The sequence below is a fragment of the Mesoplodon densirostris genome, chromosome 6 (assembly GCF_025265405.1).
Source record: "Mesoplodon densirostris isolate mMesDen1 chromosome 6, mMesDen1 primary haplotype, whole genome shotgun sequence".
NCBI classification, from domain to species: Eukaryota; Metazoa; Chordata; class Mammalia; order Artiodactyla; family Ziphiidae; genus Mesoplodon; species Mesoplodon densirostris.
Window position 1 is genome coordinate 37,500,001 of NC_082666.1, and position 19,040 is coordinate 37,519,040.

The 19,040-nt window shown below is 42.7% G+C and overlaps 1 protein-coding gene across 2 annotated transcripts in view; it reads left to right on the forward strand.

Annotated features, from left to right (window-relative positions):
• Window positions 1-19,040, forward strand: part of SNX30 (sorting nexin family member 30) — a 111,053-nt gene that overhangs the window by 30,884 nt on the left and 61,129 nt on the right. For both annotated transcript variants that reach the window (XM_060101360.1, XM_060101361.1), the window contains exon 2: window positions 16,313-16,504. In XM_060101360.1, coding sequence (XP_059957343.1) covers window positions 16,313-16,504 — 192 coding nt within the window. The remainder of the gene's footprint in view (window positions 1-16,312; window positions 16,505-19,040) is intronic.

Below are 19,040 nucleotides of genomic sequence, written 5' to 3' on the forward strand. Positions count from 1 at the left end.
CGTCAACATACAGACAGTTCCACCACAGCAAGGCTCCTTCCTGCTTCCCTTTTATAGCCATGCCAATCCCGTCCTCCATCCCCAACCCGTGGACACCTTCAGTCCTAAGAGGTTTTTTTTTTTTTTTTTGCGGTATGCGGGCCCCTCACTGTTGTGGCCTCTCCCGTTTCGGAGCATAGGCTCCGGACGCGCAGGCTCAGCGGCCATGGCTCATGGGCCCAGCTGCTCCGCGGCATGTGGGATCTTCCCGGACCAGGCCACGAACCCGTGTCCCCTGCATCTGCAGGCAGACTGTCAACCACTGCGCCACCAGGGAAGCCCCTAAGAGTTTTTTAATGGCATTTTTAAATGACTGGAAAAAAGAAAGATGTTTATTTCATGCCATGTGAAAATTAGCGAAATTCAGACTTCTGTGTCCATAACAGTTATGTCCATAATTCAGACATAACTGTGTCCATTCCATAATTTTGTTGGAATGTAACCACACCCATTTGTCCACCTACTGTATGAGGCTGCTTCTGCACCACAACAGCAGACTGGAGTTGTTGCAACAGAGACTGTGACCTGAAAAGCCAGAAATATTTACTATATGGTCCTTTACCAGAAAAGCTTGCCAACCCCTGATATAAATCATCATCTAGTTTTCTTTTTTAATCTTGCATTTCATTCTTTTTTTTAAATCGAGGTATAGTTGATGTATTGCATTTATTTCTTTACATGACCTGATATTTATTTTTGCATTTGGCATTAGAAAAGGATATAACTTAACTGTTCCCTAACTGGTTAACCAAGTTCTCCATCAGCATTTATTGACTAATCTCCTCTCCTCACTATTTGAAGTTCCATAGTTATCGTATACTAAATCTGTCCCATCAGTTTAGGGAATGACAGGGTGAATCATCAAGCTATGTGAGAGGATATATATTACCCAAGAGTTCTCTGGGGATGAGAAGCCCTCACCCCCTGCATTAACACTGAGTGTTCAAGCCAGATGTGCCCGTGCACCATGGTGTCTAACCACTCACGTGTATTTCCACGTGCAGACACTGTGGTGGGGTCTAGCTTTATTTTTCTGGAGTCCATGGGGGATTGCTGATGGGCAAATGGAGCTGTTTGTTAATGGTTTCTGGTCCTTTATGTTGGATCTTCTCTGGAGCTGGCTGGCTCTTAAAAATCCTTTGAGAGGCCAGGTGACTTGGTTTATTTCTCTGGCACTGGTGGATCAGGAATTTAATTGTTTGAAGGGACACATGTGAAGGATTGCTCACCACCAGGCCCTACTGCAGATGCAAAGGTGAATGTGGTGGCAGTGAGTATGGGGTCTCTTGTCAGGTAGGTGCTTGTTCCATGAAGTCTCTTGCGACCAGGGGGCAGGCGGTGACCAGCCACCAGCCTCTGCTCTGGCCTCTCAGGGCTGGGCTCCAGTTGTGCCTCTGCTTGTTACTGACTGAGTGACCTTGGGCCCGTCCTCTAACCTCCCTGGACCTGCTCTCCTAGTAGGAACACGGATAATAAAGCCCACCCTCCACCCCCACCCCCATCCCCACCCTTGTGTTATTTGAAGGGTTGAGAATACTGTGTAAAGCTTGCACCGTGCTCAGAAGATAGTATGAACTTACAATATTTAATTTCTTTATTTTCCCTTGACTTAGAGGTGTGGTGTGTAGATCACTGTGAAAAAGTATGGATTTTTGTCTGCAAGTCCTGTCATCTTTCTGAGCCCCAAGAGTCTGCTTTCTGTTTTGGAATTTTGTTGTGTCGTGTGTCACTTCAGAGCCCAGGCTCCCAGAGTGCTCAGCTGGCCACCTTCTGCTCTCTGCCAAAGTTGGGTTCAGGTGACAGAGAGAACCCTCTGGCCAGGTGTTGGAGCCAGGCGGCGCTAACAGCCTGTGAGCTGTTTGTTCATCTGGCCTTAAGTGGATGGCGGTGCGAGATTCCCCGCGTGAGTTCCTGCCGTGAGCGTGCTGGCTGTGACAGTGGAAAAGTGGCTTGAGTCAGGTATCCCTGAAGCAGGTGATGGAAGGTGAGTGGGAGGAGTCTCCTCTGGGAGGCAGCTCCCACCTAGGTAAGAATGTCAAGTGCCTGGTGACCTTGGTGGACCTTGGTGTAAGCCTTTGCTGAGCACGGTCATTTTGGCAGGACTTGCCCTCTTGTCCTAAGGATGGGCTTTGTGGATTTAACCACAGCACAAAGGGTAGTTGAACTTGGTTTACTCGATTTTGCTAGAACTGCAGGAATTTCTAATCCTCTGTAATTTACCTGTGTTTGAAACATGATCCCCCTGGTGTGGCCAGACTCTGTTTTTTTCTGCTGAGGAGACATTCATCAGAGTCTCCCCCAGCGCACCCGACCTTATTGTTGAGGACACTTCTCACCTGTCCTTTCCTCTCCATGGCATCTACCACCTGGCTCAGGTACCATTCGGGGCGGGGGGAGGTGTGCCTGGACAATTACAAGAGCTCCCTAAGTGAGCCCTCTCTTGTCTCCTATTTCTTCCCCTTTCTATCTGATCTGTGTGTTTTTTCTGAAGTCTTTTTGAAAAAGTTACGTACGAGTGCCACTTTCCTGCTTAAAAGCTTAGCCACTTCCTGTGGGGTGCGCCTCAAATTCTTAAGCCTGTTATTTAAGATCCCTCAAGAGTCTGGAGCTCATTGGACCTCCAGGCCTTGCTTCCAGCCACCGCCCATGGGCGGCTCATGTTCTGTCCACAGTGATGGTCCCCAGCTGTGCCCTCTGCACCTCACCCTGTGGCAGTTCTGCTGAGGCCGCACTCCACGTCAGGAACACCTTATCCCTGCCGAGTGGCTAGTCGCTGTGTACAGGGGCTTTCACAGACATTCTCCATACTCTCCGTGCGGCCTGGCCCCCTGGGTGGGGTGACCTTGCCATTTTCCAGCGAGCGTTGGTGAATTTAAGTGGTTTTCTTACTGCCGCATAGCTGGTAGGAGAGCTGGAATGTGAGGTCAGGCTGCCTCTCTGGAGCCCTTCTCGGAGGGCAGAGTTACTCTTGGCTGCTCTGGACTCCAGCACAGCAGTTTTTCCTTATTCACGTATTTATCTCATCACATCACGTTGCTGTTTGTCCTGGGTCTGTGCCACACCCCATACTCCACCCCAAAACTTGATTCCTCAAATAAATCCCTTATCAGCTTGCTTTCCCGTGCATCTGGAATAGTACCTGGTACTCAGTGGGAACTTGATAAATGTTTTTTTTGGATGAATACATGGATGAGTAGCTTTTTCTTTCCATATCCTCTAATTTGTGGTTTGAGGGAGGATAGTACCCTGGTAATTAGGCTACTTAAAACTCCCGTGTGTTGGAAAACATCTCTCTTTTGGTCTATAGAAGAAATAGAAAGTGATCATTATTTTGTCCCATTCCCTCTCACACAGATTCCTTGGAGAAAGATGCTGAAAACATATTTAATTATATATATTGTAGGAATGTAATCTTTTAGCGAAATTTTGTCAAACAATCTATACCTAGGAGTGGCTTTGAGGAAAGCTGACTCTCCTTTAATCTATCAGCCTCTACCCACCCCACGGCAACAACCTTAACTGAAAAATAATAGTCATCTTCACTTTGGACAGTTGACGTTTCTCCCTGTCGTACGTAAAGTGTAAATGAAAGCATCTTGAGAAATCCTTGCTGTTTATTGATCTCTCATGTATTGGCTTCAAGACAAGCCTCCCCGCCTCCCCATGGGGATGGATCCCTGCACCACCATGTGGGAGCTGCCTCCTTTCTGACTTTGTTTTATCCTCATGATTTATAGGAAAATAAGGTCGTAGTTTTTTCCCTCCTTCATTCCTTGACTTCCTTTATCTGTTTCTGCCCCCTTGCCATTTGTACCCTGCTTCCACTGACCCTTATTCACAGGGCTCGTTTCTGCCTCTGAGCTCAGAATGCCCATATGAGAGGGCCACACCGACCAGTATGAAGTGTAGGGCCCTTTTCTTGCATGTCCTTCCTTCCTGCCTTTTCCCCACTTTTCTTGTCTGGTTACTTAGTTGTGAAACTCTTTTGAGCTGTTTTGGTTTAGAATGTCCTATTCCTGCTTTTTCTTTCACTCCTTATTGTTTAGACTATGATCAGACTCTTGGTTGTTGAGTTCCTTCTTCTTTCCCAATAAATCTATTCACCGTGGAAATAAAAAGAAATCCCCTATGTCCAGTCTGAGTCATGTCAGTAGGAATGTGGGAATTAGAGCTGGAGCAGCCAGGTAGCCAGGTGAATCTCAAGCCTGGAAATCCATCTGCACTTTTGGGGGGAGGCGGGCATGCTTCAGCCTTCTAAAAAGGATGCCATGGGGGGACCCGTGTCTCAGGCTTTGAAGAGTTTCACAGAAAAAACATCTCTTTTAGCTCCTGAATCAACACAACAGTGTTTAATGCCACAAGACCAGTATTGAGAGAATCCTTTTAGGTGAAAACTTGTTTCAAGCTAGTGTGACCTATTTGAGTATAGTCATATAGTCATATTTCCTTCTAATTTAACAAGTTCTCATCTCAGGTTAGTTTCAGGTTTGGGTTGAGGGTTTAAGGACTTCCCTACCCCTAATGGTAGGGTCTGAGCGTCACAAATCATTGAACGTGAGAGTACTCTGCTGAGGGGCAGTTTGAACTTGGAGAGCTCGTGGAAGTTCAAATATACTTCTACTTCCTTTTTTGAGAGAGACAGTTTAGAATCAGGAGTGCTTAACTTTTTTCCCCCATAGGTATTTTTGGGACTCTAAAAATGATAGGTTCTCCCCAAAGGAAAATTCAAATTCACAAGTGCACGTGCAAAATCTTGCACATAATTTTTGGCATGAGGTGTCTTTAGATTCTAGAGAAAGAGTCCCTATTATAGAGGAATGGTGAGCTTCAGGTAGTTTTTGAGGCAAGGACACTTTTAGTCTTGCTCAGTGCTCAAGGCTTTTTAAAGCACAGCTGAGTGGTGTGGCTGTAAGCGTGGACTTAACAGTAACCACTTCACGTGAATTGGTAGTGGAGTCCTGCCCTGGTCTGTTCCTCACTTGAATGGTTTTTGCCCTTGAAAAGGTTTGGTCTGAGGTGATGATTAATCAACAAGTATTTGATCACCTAGTAGATGTTCAGCTCTGTACAGTATATTGTTTCATCCTGGTCCCTGTTTTGAAAATGCTCTTTCCTTTAACTTCCCATAGGCATCGGACTTGTTTCATCAGACACTGAGGGCATTCCACATATGCAGGGCTGTGTCAGATGGGAGCACAAAAACATGTCAATTAGGACCAGCTTTGAAAGATGAACAGATGGTACAGTTAAGGAGTGTTGTATGAAGGGTGGGAAAGAACTAACATATATTAAGGGATTAAGTAGCACAGTATTTGTGTTTTCTTTAATCCTTACACCCTCCATATCATAGATGGAGAAACTGGGTCTCAGAGAGATTGAGTACCTTACTCCAGGCCTCTGAGGAGCAAAGCCAGAATTCAAGCCCAGTCATGTGGACTCTAAGCCCAGATCTATCTATCTATCTTCTTTCCTCCCTCCCTCCCTCCCTTCCTTCCATGCCTCTTCTGCTAAAGACCAGAGGTGGATGGAGTGGGTTAGTGTTGGGAGAGCGTAGAAATGAGACCCTTAGACTGAGTATCCCCAGTAGGTTAACTTCATGGCCTTTATGAAACATTATTTCTCCTCTGTTAATTACCACCCATCATGTAACTGTTTCTCACTTGGTCTTTAGAGCTGTTTATCTGCTTGTGTGCATCACTCTGCTTCTTCTGTGGAGCATCCAGTTTGTGTGGTACCACAGCCCTAGGTGAGTGACCAAAGACCTGGTGGTCACGTTACCACCTGAGTGGCCTCATGCATGCTACTTCCAAGTCTTTTCTTATAAGTGACACAGACAACTTGGATGATCTGAGGGGTTCTCCGCCCCAGGCCCTTGCGTGATTTTGGTGCAGAAATGTCAGAGGGGAGTGCCTTTATCACTTAGCTTTCAGTTGGCAGAATGCATCAAGGTGGGAAGGAAAGAGAGCAGGTGTTTAGTTAGAGTCACGTTCTCTTTGTTGTGTACTTTCGGGGGAGGTTTAATTCGTGTCTTTAGGAAGCTGTCTGCTTGGGCGTTTGAGTCCTCCGGATCATGCACGTGCTTGACCGGCAACAGAGGCAGAACCTTTGTGTGGTGGGTCCTAGTTATCATTCAGTTAGGGACAAGCTTTTGGAAATACCTCTCCTCCTTCAGAGGTCGTGATTTCTCAGCACGGAATGTCCATGCCAAGCTCTCCCACCATCTTGTTTTTCCATTTGGCGAATTTTCTTGTTCTTCTCCAGTTGCCCCAGTATCCTTTGTGCCCCTCCTTCCTTTTGCATGAACCTCCGTTATAACCCATATTGCATTGCATCATAAGTAGAGGTTTTTGTGTACACATGCCCAGCCAGACTGAGTCATTGAAACACAGCCTGGCAGCTCTGTGTCAGCACTTTGTCCAATGTGTGTTAGGTGTTTCACTCTGTGGTTGAAACAGTGTATCCTGTTTAGAAGGAATGAAAAGAGATCATGTTTAAATTCATCTGAGAGTGGGAGAAAAATCTTTGCTCCCAACCATCACAAGAATATCTGGAGAGCTGATTGCTAGTCTGGAGATCCTTAGAAAAAGCTAGTAATAGACATTGGAAACTGAGCCAAGGAATGTGGACCTGGGCTTTTGCATTTTGACTTCGTTCGTGATCTTGTTGGAGGTCGTCTTTTGCATCAGGCCAATGGGTGGATTTTTACTTGAAGGGAGAGTTTCTAATAGAAAAGCTGGGGAAACATTTTCAGTTTTGAAATGACTTTATTAATCTACAAATAATTAAAGGTGATCTCTTAACCTATGTCTGAAGAAGAAGAGTCTTTCCCTCGTATGTGATGATCCAGAATCCAAAGTGGGAAAATGTAAGACTGTTCAGAGAAGATGCTAACCTAGAAACCACAGACTGCTGGGCCTTGGGAACTTGGAGAAACTTGTGCAAGCAACCTTGGAGGTTTTGGAGAATATTGGAGATGGGATTCTGGGGCAGGGGTGGGAAAGAAGGAATACTGAACTTCTACTGATAATCAAGTAGGGTCCTAGGACTTAAGTCATATGGTTAAGATGCATTTTGAATAATTCTACAGTTACTAAAAAAAAAAAAAGATAAATCCCTACATCTTAAAATTCCATATTGTTTACACACTATCTCTTACCTAGATTTTTTAAATTACATAGACATTTTAATAATTATATGTATTAGTCTTGCTGTGGTTAATGAACCACAAATTCCAAAAATACAGAGGTTTGCAGCAAACATTAATTTCTAGATCGAGTTATGTGTCGGTGGCTGGGAGTCCATTGCTATGGCTCTTTTCCACAAGTCTTCCCTTCTGAAGGCACAGCCCCTGTTTGGGACATGCTAGTTTCAGGGCAGAGGAGAGAGCACATGAGAGCTGATGGAAACATGCAGTGGCTCTTAAAGTGTCTGCTCCAATCTGGTGTAGGTCACATTTGCTCATGTGCCATTGGCCAGAGCCCGTTACGTAGCCAAGCCAACAGTCACTGGACTCGAGTGGAGATGTGCCCTTTGGTCGGCAGTCACTTGGCAATAGTGATTGTGTATAATCCTCTTAAAGGTACAGAGTTAATCATTGCAAACGATACTACAATCTACCATGTGGTTTGTGTCTTCTCCTTTTGTCACTGAATGTTATTTAGTAAATACCTGACATCAGTTTAGATTTATCACTTTAAAAAGTTTTAAATACATTTTCTCCCTATTATGTGTATTATGGTTTTAGATTAATTTTTGAAGAAACCAACCTTTTGCAAGGAAGTGATGTGGTAGATCACTGCATGTTTCTTCTTGAATGATTGCAATGCGTGGAGCTCTGTGGTACACCGTTGTGCTAACTCAAGGCTCCAGAACAATTTGAATAATGGGGTGATTAGGTATCAGAGTCTTGTTTCTGAATTTTGTAGACATGCCTCCAGTGTTTTATATTGTTTCCTGCTTAAGAAATATATTATTGAGATCTAATTCACCTACCCTAAAAGTCACCATTTCAAACTATATTACAGTTGAGTGGTTTTTAGTATACTCACAACATTGTGCAAACATCATTACTATCTAATTCCAGAATATTTTGTTACCCAAAAAAGAAACCTCGTGTTTATTAAGTGTTCACTCCTATTTTCCCCTTCCCTTCAGCCCCTGGCAACCAAAAGTCTTCTTTCTATCTTTGTGGATTTGCCTGTCTGGATTCTTCATATAAATGGAATTATAAATGTGGCCTTTCATGTCTGGCTTCTTTCACTTAGAGCAGTGTTTTCAAGGTTCATTGCTGATGTTTTCCGATATATACTCTTTAATGTATTTAGGAACCTTCCTTTTATTTCTTAATTTTACTTAGAGATTTTAATAGAATGGCTGATATTTACCAGTGTATGATACCAATAAGCATTTTGGTAGTTGTGGGCATGATTATATTGGACAGTGATCTTATTATCAGTTAATGTAATAAATAGCATTAATAAATTTCTTAATGTTAAATCACTTTTGATTTCTTCGATTATGTTTGACTCAATCCTGGTATATTATTTTTCTTTCTTTCTTTTTAAAAAAATTCTTATAATGTACCATTTGCTGTTACTTTACTGATGAAGTTTACACTTACATCTAATTTCCCTTTTTGTCATACTATTTTGATATCAGATATAGGTAACCCTTATAAACTGATTTGAAAGTTTTTTCATTTTTAAACGTGTTATAGAGTGTTTGAATAAAACAGGACTTGCTCCTTGAGGTTCATTAGAGCTCAGCTGCAAAACCATTGGGGCTTAGCTCCCCTTTCAGTAAAAGTTCTCTGACATCAGTTCTGAGGTTATTTATTTGTTTAGGTTTTCTACATCAATTTAATTTCTCTTTGGCTGTACATTTTCCTGCAATGTATGGCCAAAGAGACTTCCAGGTTTATTAGCATAGCTATTCATAGCACATCCTTGTAATTTATAATCATACACAGAGGTAAGATTTAAATCATTATTGCCTGCTCATTTTTCCCCTCCTTCTTTCTATATTTAATTCTGTATTTATATTAATATAATTCTATATTTAATTCTTTTAGAAGAATTAAATTTTGGTTTTATTTATAACTTTTACTCTTTCTTTTCTGTTTTCAATTTATGCTTTAATTTTTTAATTCCCTCTTCCACTTTCTTTTTGTTTTAGATATTTATTTATTTATTTGGCTGCACCGAGTCTTAGTTGCGGCAGCCAGGCTCCTTTAGTTTCAGATCAAGCGCCCCTTAGCAGTGGCACGTGAACTCTTAGTTGTGGCATGCACGTGGGATCTAGTTCCTTGACCAGGGATCGAACCCGGGCCCCCTGCATTGGGAGCACGGAGTCTTAACCACTGTGCCATCAGAGAAGTCCTCCTCTTCCACTTTCTTTCTTTCTTTCTTTTTTTTTATTGGGGTATAGTTGTTTTACAATGTTGTGTTAGTTTCTACTGTACAGTGAAGTAAAAGTACAGTTCTCTTCCGCTTTGACTTTTTTTTTTAAATGGGAGCACAAGGTATATGTGGACTAAAGTGTAGTGTTTTGTGGGATAAATCTTTTCAAATGTATATATTTATCTGCTCTTAAGGACCGTGCTGCTTTTCCTCATGTATTGGTTTTCTTGGGTCTGAATGAAGAGTTAATATAGGCTGGTATATTTTTCGGTTTTCTTGTGTCTGATGAGGTAATACAGGCCTGCTATTTGCCTCTCACCAGAAGAAGTGAATTATTGGATCCCCTGTTTCTTTTTTCTTTTTCTCTCTTTCTTTCTTTTTTCTTTTTTTTCTTTTTCTTTCTTTCTTTTTTTTTGCCTCACTGCACGGCTTGTGGGATCTTAGTTCCCCGAGCAGGGATTGAGCCTAGGGCCCCGGCAGTGAGAGCACCTAGTTCTAACCACTGTACTGCCAGGGAATTCCCTGGATCCCCCTGTTTCTACTTGATGTTAGAATTGTCTTCTTGGATCTTAGGTTGAGTGGAATAATAGTTGACAAATCAGTTGACTGGTCTCTCCTTGGGAAAAGGAATCAGAAGAAAGAAAACCAGGGTCAGGGACAGTCGGTCAGGAAGACTTGGCCTAGTTCCTCTCTGTGTCTGGATCCAGTATAGCCTGGCTTCCGTCTTGTTTTAGGCGCTCTCCCCATCTTGGTAGAGGCCAGCCTTTTCAGAATTTGCGGTCTTGCCTGCTTTGTGCTTGGTGGACCTACCCAGGGCAGCTGACTTCATGAAGGTGCAAGCAGGCGCCTTCACGTTCCCCTGACCTTTCTGTTGCATCTCTACCCCTCCTGGCTAGACGAAGCCCTGGGGGCAAGGCACTCTCTGCTGGTGGGCCTCACATGGTATATCTGCCTGTGCTGGCACCCCCTTGCTCACAGCAGCCAGACACTCTGGGGGTCCTCCTTTGCCCCACTGTGGGCCCTTCCATACCCTCATCCCTCCAGACAATTGCAAATTCAAATTAGAGTGTCTGTGAGGGTTCAGGACATTTTCTACTTCTTAGGTAACCTTGATAACCCTAAGTAACCTCATTGACATGGGTTAAAGATACCTCTTAGTTCTTTTCTCAGTTGAGTCCCAATTATCTCCAGTAGGAAATCTTCAAAACTTTTGGCATTTGGATGATGCCCTTTCCTAGTTTCTAATCTGGTACTCATTCCAGTCACTGTCTGCCCCCCCACCCCACCCCCGCACTGCTCTTTCTATCCCATTCTTCAGGTGGTTGTTATCTGGAAGGGGGAAAGAGGGAGAAAGCAAAGACCTGAGCTTATTAATTTGCTGCATTTATCTAGAAGTCTAGATTTATAATTTTTCAATGAGTGTGTAACATTGTTATTAATGTAAACACAATCATTTCCTGGTTAGTGAGCCTTTAGAGCTTTTCCAGGGTTCACTCTGTGTTCTTTGATCTGTTATGAACATCTTTGAACAGAACAATTTTGAGGTTTTCCCTTTGAAGTTATTGCCCATAGTTGGCCTAAATTTAACTTTACAGCAAAGTCAGCAGGCAGGAGTGTTCTGTTCAGTTTGTGCAGGGCACGTTCATTCTTCAGGCATCTCCTGTGTGCCTGGCAGGAGGGAGGTCAATTAAGACAAGTCAGGTACAGTCTGTGCGTTCAGAGAGCTCTCATTCTCCTGTGGCGGTCAGGATGCCCTGAGAGGCTTTGGCAAGCTCTTCTGAAACGAGATCATCATGTCGCCCACACTCCTCTGATAGTATCAAAAAGAGAAATTAGAGTGTTTTAGCGTGACTTGTTTTTATTAAGTCCATATTGGCCCTTAAGGTAAGGTATACCACTTTCTTTCATAAATCCTATGTTTAATGTAATATAGAATTTTGCTGGTGACTAACGTTATTTTAATAATCTCTCTTGCGGCTGGCTGACCACAATGGTGGATCTTATAACTGAAATTCTTTGAACGAGGGCAGTTTCCAAAGTGGCCTGGTTATGTATTCCTCTTCCTAAGTAAAAAGGGGTGGTGGGGAGAAGAAATTCTCTTATAACTGAAACCGCATAGCAAGAATTGATATTTTGGAGCATTGAGGAGTTTTCATGTATTTATCAACTATGTAGTTGTAACTCTCACAAAGGCAACTGTAGATATATATCTATTGCTACAGGGAAGTCATTAAGGAAGATGTGGTTAAGGCACCAACTGTGACTCTAGGTGCAATTTTAATTTTCAGCAGCACTTATGGTCTACTGTGAACCCAGCCCCATAGTCTAAAGGGGATGCAGGAATACTTGCAGACAAGTTGACTTTTTTTTTTTTGAGTGTTTTAATAGTGATATAGCGCCTACCGTGTTCCAGGCACTGTTCCAATTGCTCCATATGCTAACTAGCTCAATCCCATTATACCCATTTTATAAATGACGAAGCTGGCGCAATAGAGAGATTAAGGAATTTACTGAAGTCATGCTGCTAGTAAAGAGTAGAACCGGGATTCAAAACTCGGCAGTCTGTCCAGGTTAGCCTCAGTTTTGTTGTCATTCAACAGACGTTTATTGAATACCTTATATTGGCAAGAGATTGAGTTGAGTCACTTCTAAAATTCATTCATTCATCAAATACTTACTGAGTACCTACTATGTTCCAGAAGACACAGTCTCTGCTTCTGTGGAATTTACAGACTGGTGGGAAGTCAGACAGACAGATAATTAATATATAACACATTTTTAGACAGTGGTAAGTCCTATGATGAAAATAAAGCCAGGGAAGGGACTGGAAGATGATGGAGGGTGCAGGGATATTTTTAAATTTTTGTGGGCTGAGAATGCCTCTCTGAGTAGGTGTCATTTGAGCAGAAACCTGTTTGAGGAGAAGAGCCAGGCCAGTGGCAATCGGAGGGGAGAGCAGTGTTCCAGGCAGAGTGAGCAGCAAGTATGAAGGCCCTGAGGTCCAGATAAGCCAAGGCCAGGTGTGTAGAGCAGGATGAGCTGGAGGGCAGAGGGGAGAATGTCTGGGATGAGGTCAGAGACTGTGGTAAGATCATGTTGGCCCTTGTAGGTTATGGGAGGGAGTCTGGATTTTATTTTGAATGTGTTTGGATGGATGTCTTTCAGAGTTCTGAGCAGCGGGGGAACATGTTTTGATTGACCTTTTCCAGGGAGCATTCTGGCTGCAGTAAGGAGGACTGACTGTAGGGCAGCAACAATGAAACAGGAGGCTTTTGTGTTGAGCCAAGGGATTCCCTCACTTCTCGCATCCTGTAATTCGAGTTAGTTGTAAAGGTGCTGCCCTCCCACAATACGTGCTCTAGAACTCAGGTCTCAGTGAAGCAAACCCGCTACCGGAGGACTCTGAGGGTAGAGGAGCCTGGGTCACTGAGTCCACCTAAGCCCCTGCCCTTTCCTCCTAAGAGTTTTGTCTTTTCCCTCCACATTTGTTTCTCATGGGGACCATATCTTGAGGGGAGTTATCTGGGGGATAACTTGTATTAAGACCCTAAGGGAAAATGTAAGCATTCCTCAACTGGCTTTAAAAACAGAAGCTTCATGTTTACCCAGAAGGATTTATGGCCAGAGAGTGGAGATAAGGGACTGTGTTGGGTTGGGGAAAGCCGCACAAAGGGGATCCAGCTTGATAACACCCTTGAACTAGGAACCAGATACCTGAGCTCGACTCAGTAGAGTGATAACTGGCTTCCATACATTTGGATGCAGAAGTTCTTCACCTTTTTTAGTCGGCTTCCTCATCAGTAGAGATAGTATCTGTCTGCTAACCTCACGAGGTTGAGGTTGACGTAGAGGGCAGCGAAATAAGAATGTGGAAGCCCTGCACACAGACGTGCCATGGAAGTCAGAGATGGTAGCATCCCTTTATAGGAAAGTCCAGGCATCCGTAGCTCATTTGCTATTCATATATGCTCAAATAATATTACGGGAAGCACCCTGTAGTAAGGGTGTGGGTATCTTCCCTGGTTGTGTAGTCCTAAAGGAAAGAATCTGCTGTGTGACAAGGTCTGAGTGACTCTCTCCTCCCCAACCCCCGTTAACTGATTTGAGAATTAGTTCAGTTCCCACTGTCTGGCCAAGATCTTTTAGACCTTTATGTGGGCCGTTCCTGGAGGGTTATTGGCTGAGGTCCCCAGAGCAAAGGTTAGGGGAGTTGAGGTTAGGGGAGTTGGCCTGGAGTCACTGGGAGACGGGCAAACAGATGGATGGATAATTACACACACACACACACACACACACACACACACACACACACACACACACAAAGGTGAACAAGGCACAGTTACAGTTGTTGGATGCACAGTGCTTATGGATAAGTTATATATGTAAATAAATGATTAAAGCTGTGAAAATTGCTTCAGTGGAAGTATCTTCAAGGTATTGAGAAAGGAGTGACTAATTTTGTCAGGGGCTGGATCCAGGAAGGATTCTAAGAGGAGGGGGCATTTGAGAAGATTTCTGCGAGATCCTTGGAGCCCTCTACATAAAATAGAGGGGTGTGTGTGTGTGTGTGTCTGTGTGTGCTATGTAAGCAACGATGAGAAATATGAAACAGCATAGTGGGTTCCAGGATCAGTTCAGGCTAGATTGTGGAAAATTGCTGTCTGAGCTGATGTTGGCTTATCTGACTAAAGGTTCTGAATTCATTCTTTCTTTTGTGCAATGTTTAGCCATAGGTGATGGAGCCTTTCTGAGGCCCAGTGAGCTAGTGTCGTTAAAATGTAAGGGTGGGCCCCTCAATGCCTAGCATGGTGCCTTGCCTGAGGTCAGTGCTTAAATATTTACTGAAACGATGAAGACGTGATGGTTGTCTCAGAGCTCCAGAGAAGATGTCCCCCTGCTGATCCTTAGACCCTGGGATTTGGACACTGCATGCCCTCAGTGACATCAGTGTGCTGAGGAAGCAGGTCGTGGCATACTGCTGTAGCTAGGTTCTGTGGTCCACACGGAGAGCAGCTGCTGAGGGGCTTGCCTTCCCAGCTGACAAGACCCTGGTCTGAGAAGTGGAGGGGTGGGGTCCATTCCCATGAGTACCTTCTGTGAAATGGTACCCTTTCAGTAATTACAAAAGTATTTTTGACATTGCATAAATAAGGATGTGATTAAATTATCTGTGGTCAGGGAGACAAAGGAGGGTACCTTTTTTGTTTAGTTTCCATCACCCACTGAGTTGGGTGACATTGCCCTTGACCCCAGACCATGCTTCCCTCTGCCTTGTTCCATACTCTCTTTCCAGCTGTGCCATCTTCATCTGGAGCTTATGGACATGACTGCTAGATTGACTTCTCATTTCCTGTATGTTCTCTTCTCTGGGGGCTAAGTCATATCCAGCCTGCACACAAGAAGAGATCATTCTGGGGAAAGACCCACGCCCAGCCTGTGATCTGATTACCCGCAGGTCAGGAATGCAGAAAACATTCCTGACCAAGGCTGTTTGCTTAGTATCATGTCACTTTCTTGCCATATTCCTTAGTCTTTGCCTTCTAATGATTCCAAGGTGACACTCAGAGGCTTTCACATCTACTGCTAGACAGGGGTTCTCTTATCAAATCTTAAAGCCAGAAAGGGTAACTGGAAGACTGCATTGTTTTTGGATATTGTAGGGACATAATTGATTCAAGTGGTTTCCTACTGAGGCCTAAGAAGAAGAAAGAAGTCCGTAAATTTTTAATCTTTCCTTCCCTTTCTTTTCTGGTACTTGCTCCCCCCACCCCTTTTAAACTTTTTTATTGCGGAAAATTTTAAACACGTACAGAAGAGGTGAGAATTTATAGTGAACCTGCAAGTACCAGCTTCAACAGTGATCAACTTTGGGGCATCTTGTGTCATCTATATCCCAACTACCTGACCTTAGTTATTTTGAAGCAAATACCACACATCCTATCATTTCATCTATGAATACTTTAGTTATGTGTTACTAAAAGATGAAGACTTTGTAAAATCATAATACTTCCATTATCACACCTAATAATTCCTTCATGTCATCAAATAATTGATCAATATTCAAAATTTCCTGAATGTCTCGAAATCTTTTAACCCCGTGTTTTAATCAGGACCCACTGCAGTTGTTGATAGGTCTCTTAAGTTTCATTACATCTATAGGTGCTCTTTCCAACTCTGTCTTTCTTTTTTCCTTACTATTTATTTATTTATTGAAGAAACTGGGTCTTCGGTTCTCTTTAGCTTCACATTGTGTAGATGCCGCTGATTGCGTCCTCGCAGTATTTGTTTAACATGTTCCTCACTCTTCTGTATCGCCTATAAATTGGTGTTGTGTCTAGAACTTTGTTCAGGACTCACATCCAGTTTTTTGGCAAGCATACTTCCTAGGTGGTGGTGTGAACTTACTCCAGGAGGCACGTAATGTTTAGCTGTCTCTTTGTGATGGTTGATTAGGTTTTTAAATGTGTTGGATATTTAAGAGGGTTCTGGCCCCTTAATGTTTACCTGGGCCCAAGTGGCGGTCTTGAGAAAGTGGGAAAAAGAGACAATGTGGTGTGCTCAGGAGTTCTTTCTCTGTCGAAGTCTGACGATGGTGGTGGCTGTCATGTTCTCTGTCCCTGAACTGTTGGTTCCTGCAGCGCTTGCTGACACATGAGTCAACAGGATTTGGTGCAGAGCATTGCCCGTCGTGTTTCTCTTGGTTGTAAAAGACTCGTTTACTTAAGAAATGGTAGGTAAGGAGAGGATCAGATTCTTTGAAAATTATTTTTGTATTTAGAGGTGTTTCTTGGTTTGGCTAAACCAGCCGCTGTTGCTGGTGTTCTCCAGGTGTGTGTTTTTAGCTACTTTGTAAGACGATTCTTTTCTTCTTTCAGGATCTCATTTTGCCCAACGGCGGTACTCCAGCAGGCCCTGCAAGTCCAGCTTCTTCATCTTCCCTTCTCAACAGACTACAACTTGATGATGACATCGATGGTGAGACCAGAGACCTCTTTGTCACGGTTGATGATCCCAAGAAGCATGTCTGTACGATGGAGACCTACATCACTTACAGGATCACCACCAAAGTAGGTCTTTTTATTATCTTCCACCTGTCTGGAGTGTCTTGGAGAATTGAAGTCCTACCGCCATGATTCCTGCCTTTCCTTTTTCCTTTCCTTTGTGCAACTCTGTTCACCTTTATGACAATTTTGAGTATAGCTTTTTGGGAGAGTGGATATATTCAGATTTAAAAGGATTATGCATAAGTTTTTTTTTCTTTTAACCTTAAAATTAAGGAGAAATTGTGACTACAGTCTTTCAAATGAAACTTTTAAACCCCGTACTTTCACTTATTTTCTATCATGATATTGTTTAACATGTTAATATCTCATTACTCTTGAAATTTATTAATCATTGTATCATCCATTGTATCAACCTGAAGCTCTGTGATGAGAACATGATTATAATCTGGTGTAATTAGTCCTTTTTTAACATCTTTATTGGAGTATAATTGCTTTACAGTGGTGTGTTAGTTTTTTATAACAAAGTGAATCAGATATCCATATACATATATCCCCATATCTCCTCCCTCTTGCATCTCCCTCCCACCCTCCCCTCCCACTCCTCTAGGTGGTCCCAAAGCACCGAGCTGACCTCCCTGTGCTATACGACTGCTTCCAACTATCTATTTTACATTTGGTAGTGTGTATATATGTCCATGCCACTCTCTCACTTCGTCCCAGCTTATGCATCCCCCTCCCCATGTCCTCAAGTCCATTCTCTACGTCTGCGTCTTTATTCCAGTCCTGCCCCTAGGTTCTGCAGAACCTTTTTTTTTTTTCAGATTCCATATATATGTGTTAGCATACAGTATTTTTTTCTTTCTGACTTACTTCACTCTGTATGATACACTCTAGGTTCATTCACCTCACTACAGATAACTCAATTTCCTTTCTTTTTATGGCCGAGTAGTATTCCATTGTATATATGTGCCACATCATTTTTATCCATTCATCTGGCCATAGACACTTAGGTTGCTTCCATGTCCTGGCTATTGTAAGTAGAGCTGCAGTGAACATTGTGGTACATGACTCTTTTTGAATTATGGTTTTCTCAGGGTATATGCCCAGTAGTGGGATTGCTGGGTTGTATGGTGGTTCTATTTTTAGTTTTTTAAGGAACCTCCGTGCTGTTCTCCATAGTGGCTGTATCAATTTACATTCCCACCAACAGTGCAAGAGGGTTCACTTTTCTACACACCCCCTCCAGCATTTATTGTTTGTAGATTTTTCCATGATGTCCATTCTGACTGGTGTGAGGTGATACCTCATTGTAGTTTTGATTTGCGTTTCTCTAATGATTAGTGATGTTGAGCATCCTTTCGTGTGTTTGTTGGCAATCTGTATATCTTCTTTGGAGAAATGTCTATTTAGGTCTTCTGCCCATTTTTGGATTGGGTTGTTTGTTTTTTTGCTATTGAGCTGCATGAGCTGCTTGTAAATTTTGGAGATTAATCCTTTGTCAGTTGCTTCATTTGCAAATATTTTCTCCCATTCTGAGGGTTGTCTTTTGGTCTTGTTTATGGTTTCCTTTGCTGTGCAAAAGCTTTTAAGTTTCATTAGGTCCCATTTGTTTATTTTTGTTTTTATTTCCATTTCTCTAGGAGGTGGGTCAAAAAGGATCTTGCTGTGATTTATGTCATGGAGTGTTCTGCCTATGTTTTCCTCTAAGAATTTGATATTGTCTAGCCTTACATTTAGGTCTTTAATCCATTTTGAGCTTATTTTTGTGTATGGTGTTAGGGAGTGTTCTAATTTCATTCTTTTGCATGTAGCTGTCCAGTTTTCCCAGCACCACTTACTGAAGAGGCTGTCTTTTCTCCATTGTATATTCTTGCCTCCTTTATCAGAAATAAGGTGACCATATGTGTTTGGGTTTATCTCTGGGCTTTCTATCCTGTTCTGTTGATCTATATTTCTGTTTTTGTGCCAGTACCATAGTGTCTTGATTACTGTAGCTTTGTAGTATGGTCTGAAGTCTGGGAGCCTGATTCCTCCAGCTCCGTTTTTCTTTCTCAGGATTGCTTTGGCTATTCAGGGTCTTTTGTGTTTTCATACAAATTGTGAAATTTTTTGCTCTAGTTCTGTGAAAAATGCCATTGGTAGCTTGATAGGGGTTGCATTGAATCTGTAGATTGCTTTGGGTCATATAGTCATTTTCACAATGTTGATTCTTCCAATCCAAGAACATGGTATCTCTCTCCGTTTGTATCATCTTTAATTTCTTTCATCAGTGTCTTATAGTTTTCTGCATACAGGTAGTTAGTCTTAATGTCAGGGAGAGGAGGAGTAAGAGAAGAGTGGGAACTAATATTTATTAATTTTCTGCCTTGTACCACTATATTACTGCCTTGTCTTTTCCACACCTGGTTCACATTTGAAAATTTATATGTGTGCACAGGCATATGCGCTCACACAGTCTGCCCCTGTCTCTTTTGCCACTGGGTAGTATTTCTCAACATTGCTAGGTGCTTAGATGTGTATTATATCCTCAGAGGTCCTAGGATGATATACATACTCCCATGAATCATTTCCAGTTACTTATTTTTTTTCTCCCTAGGGT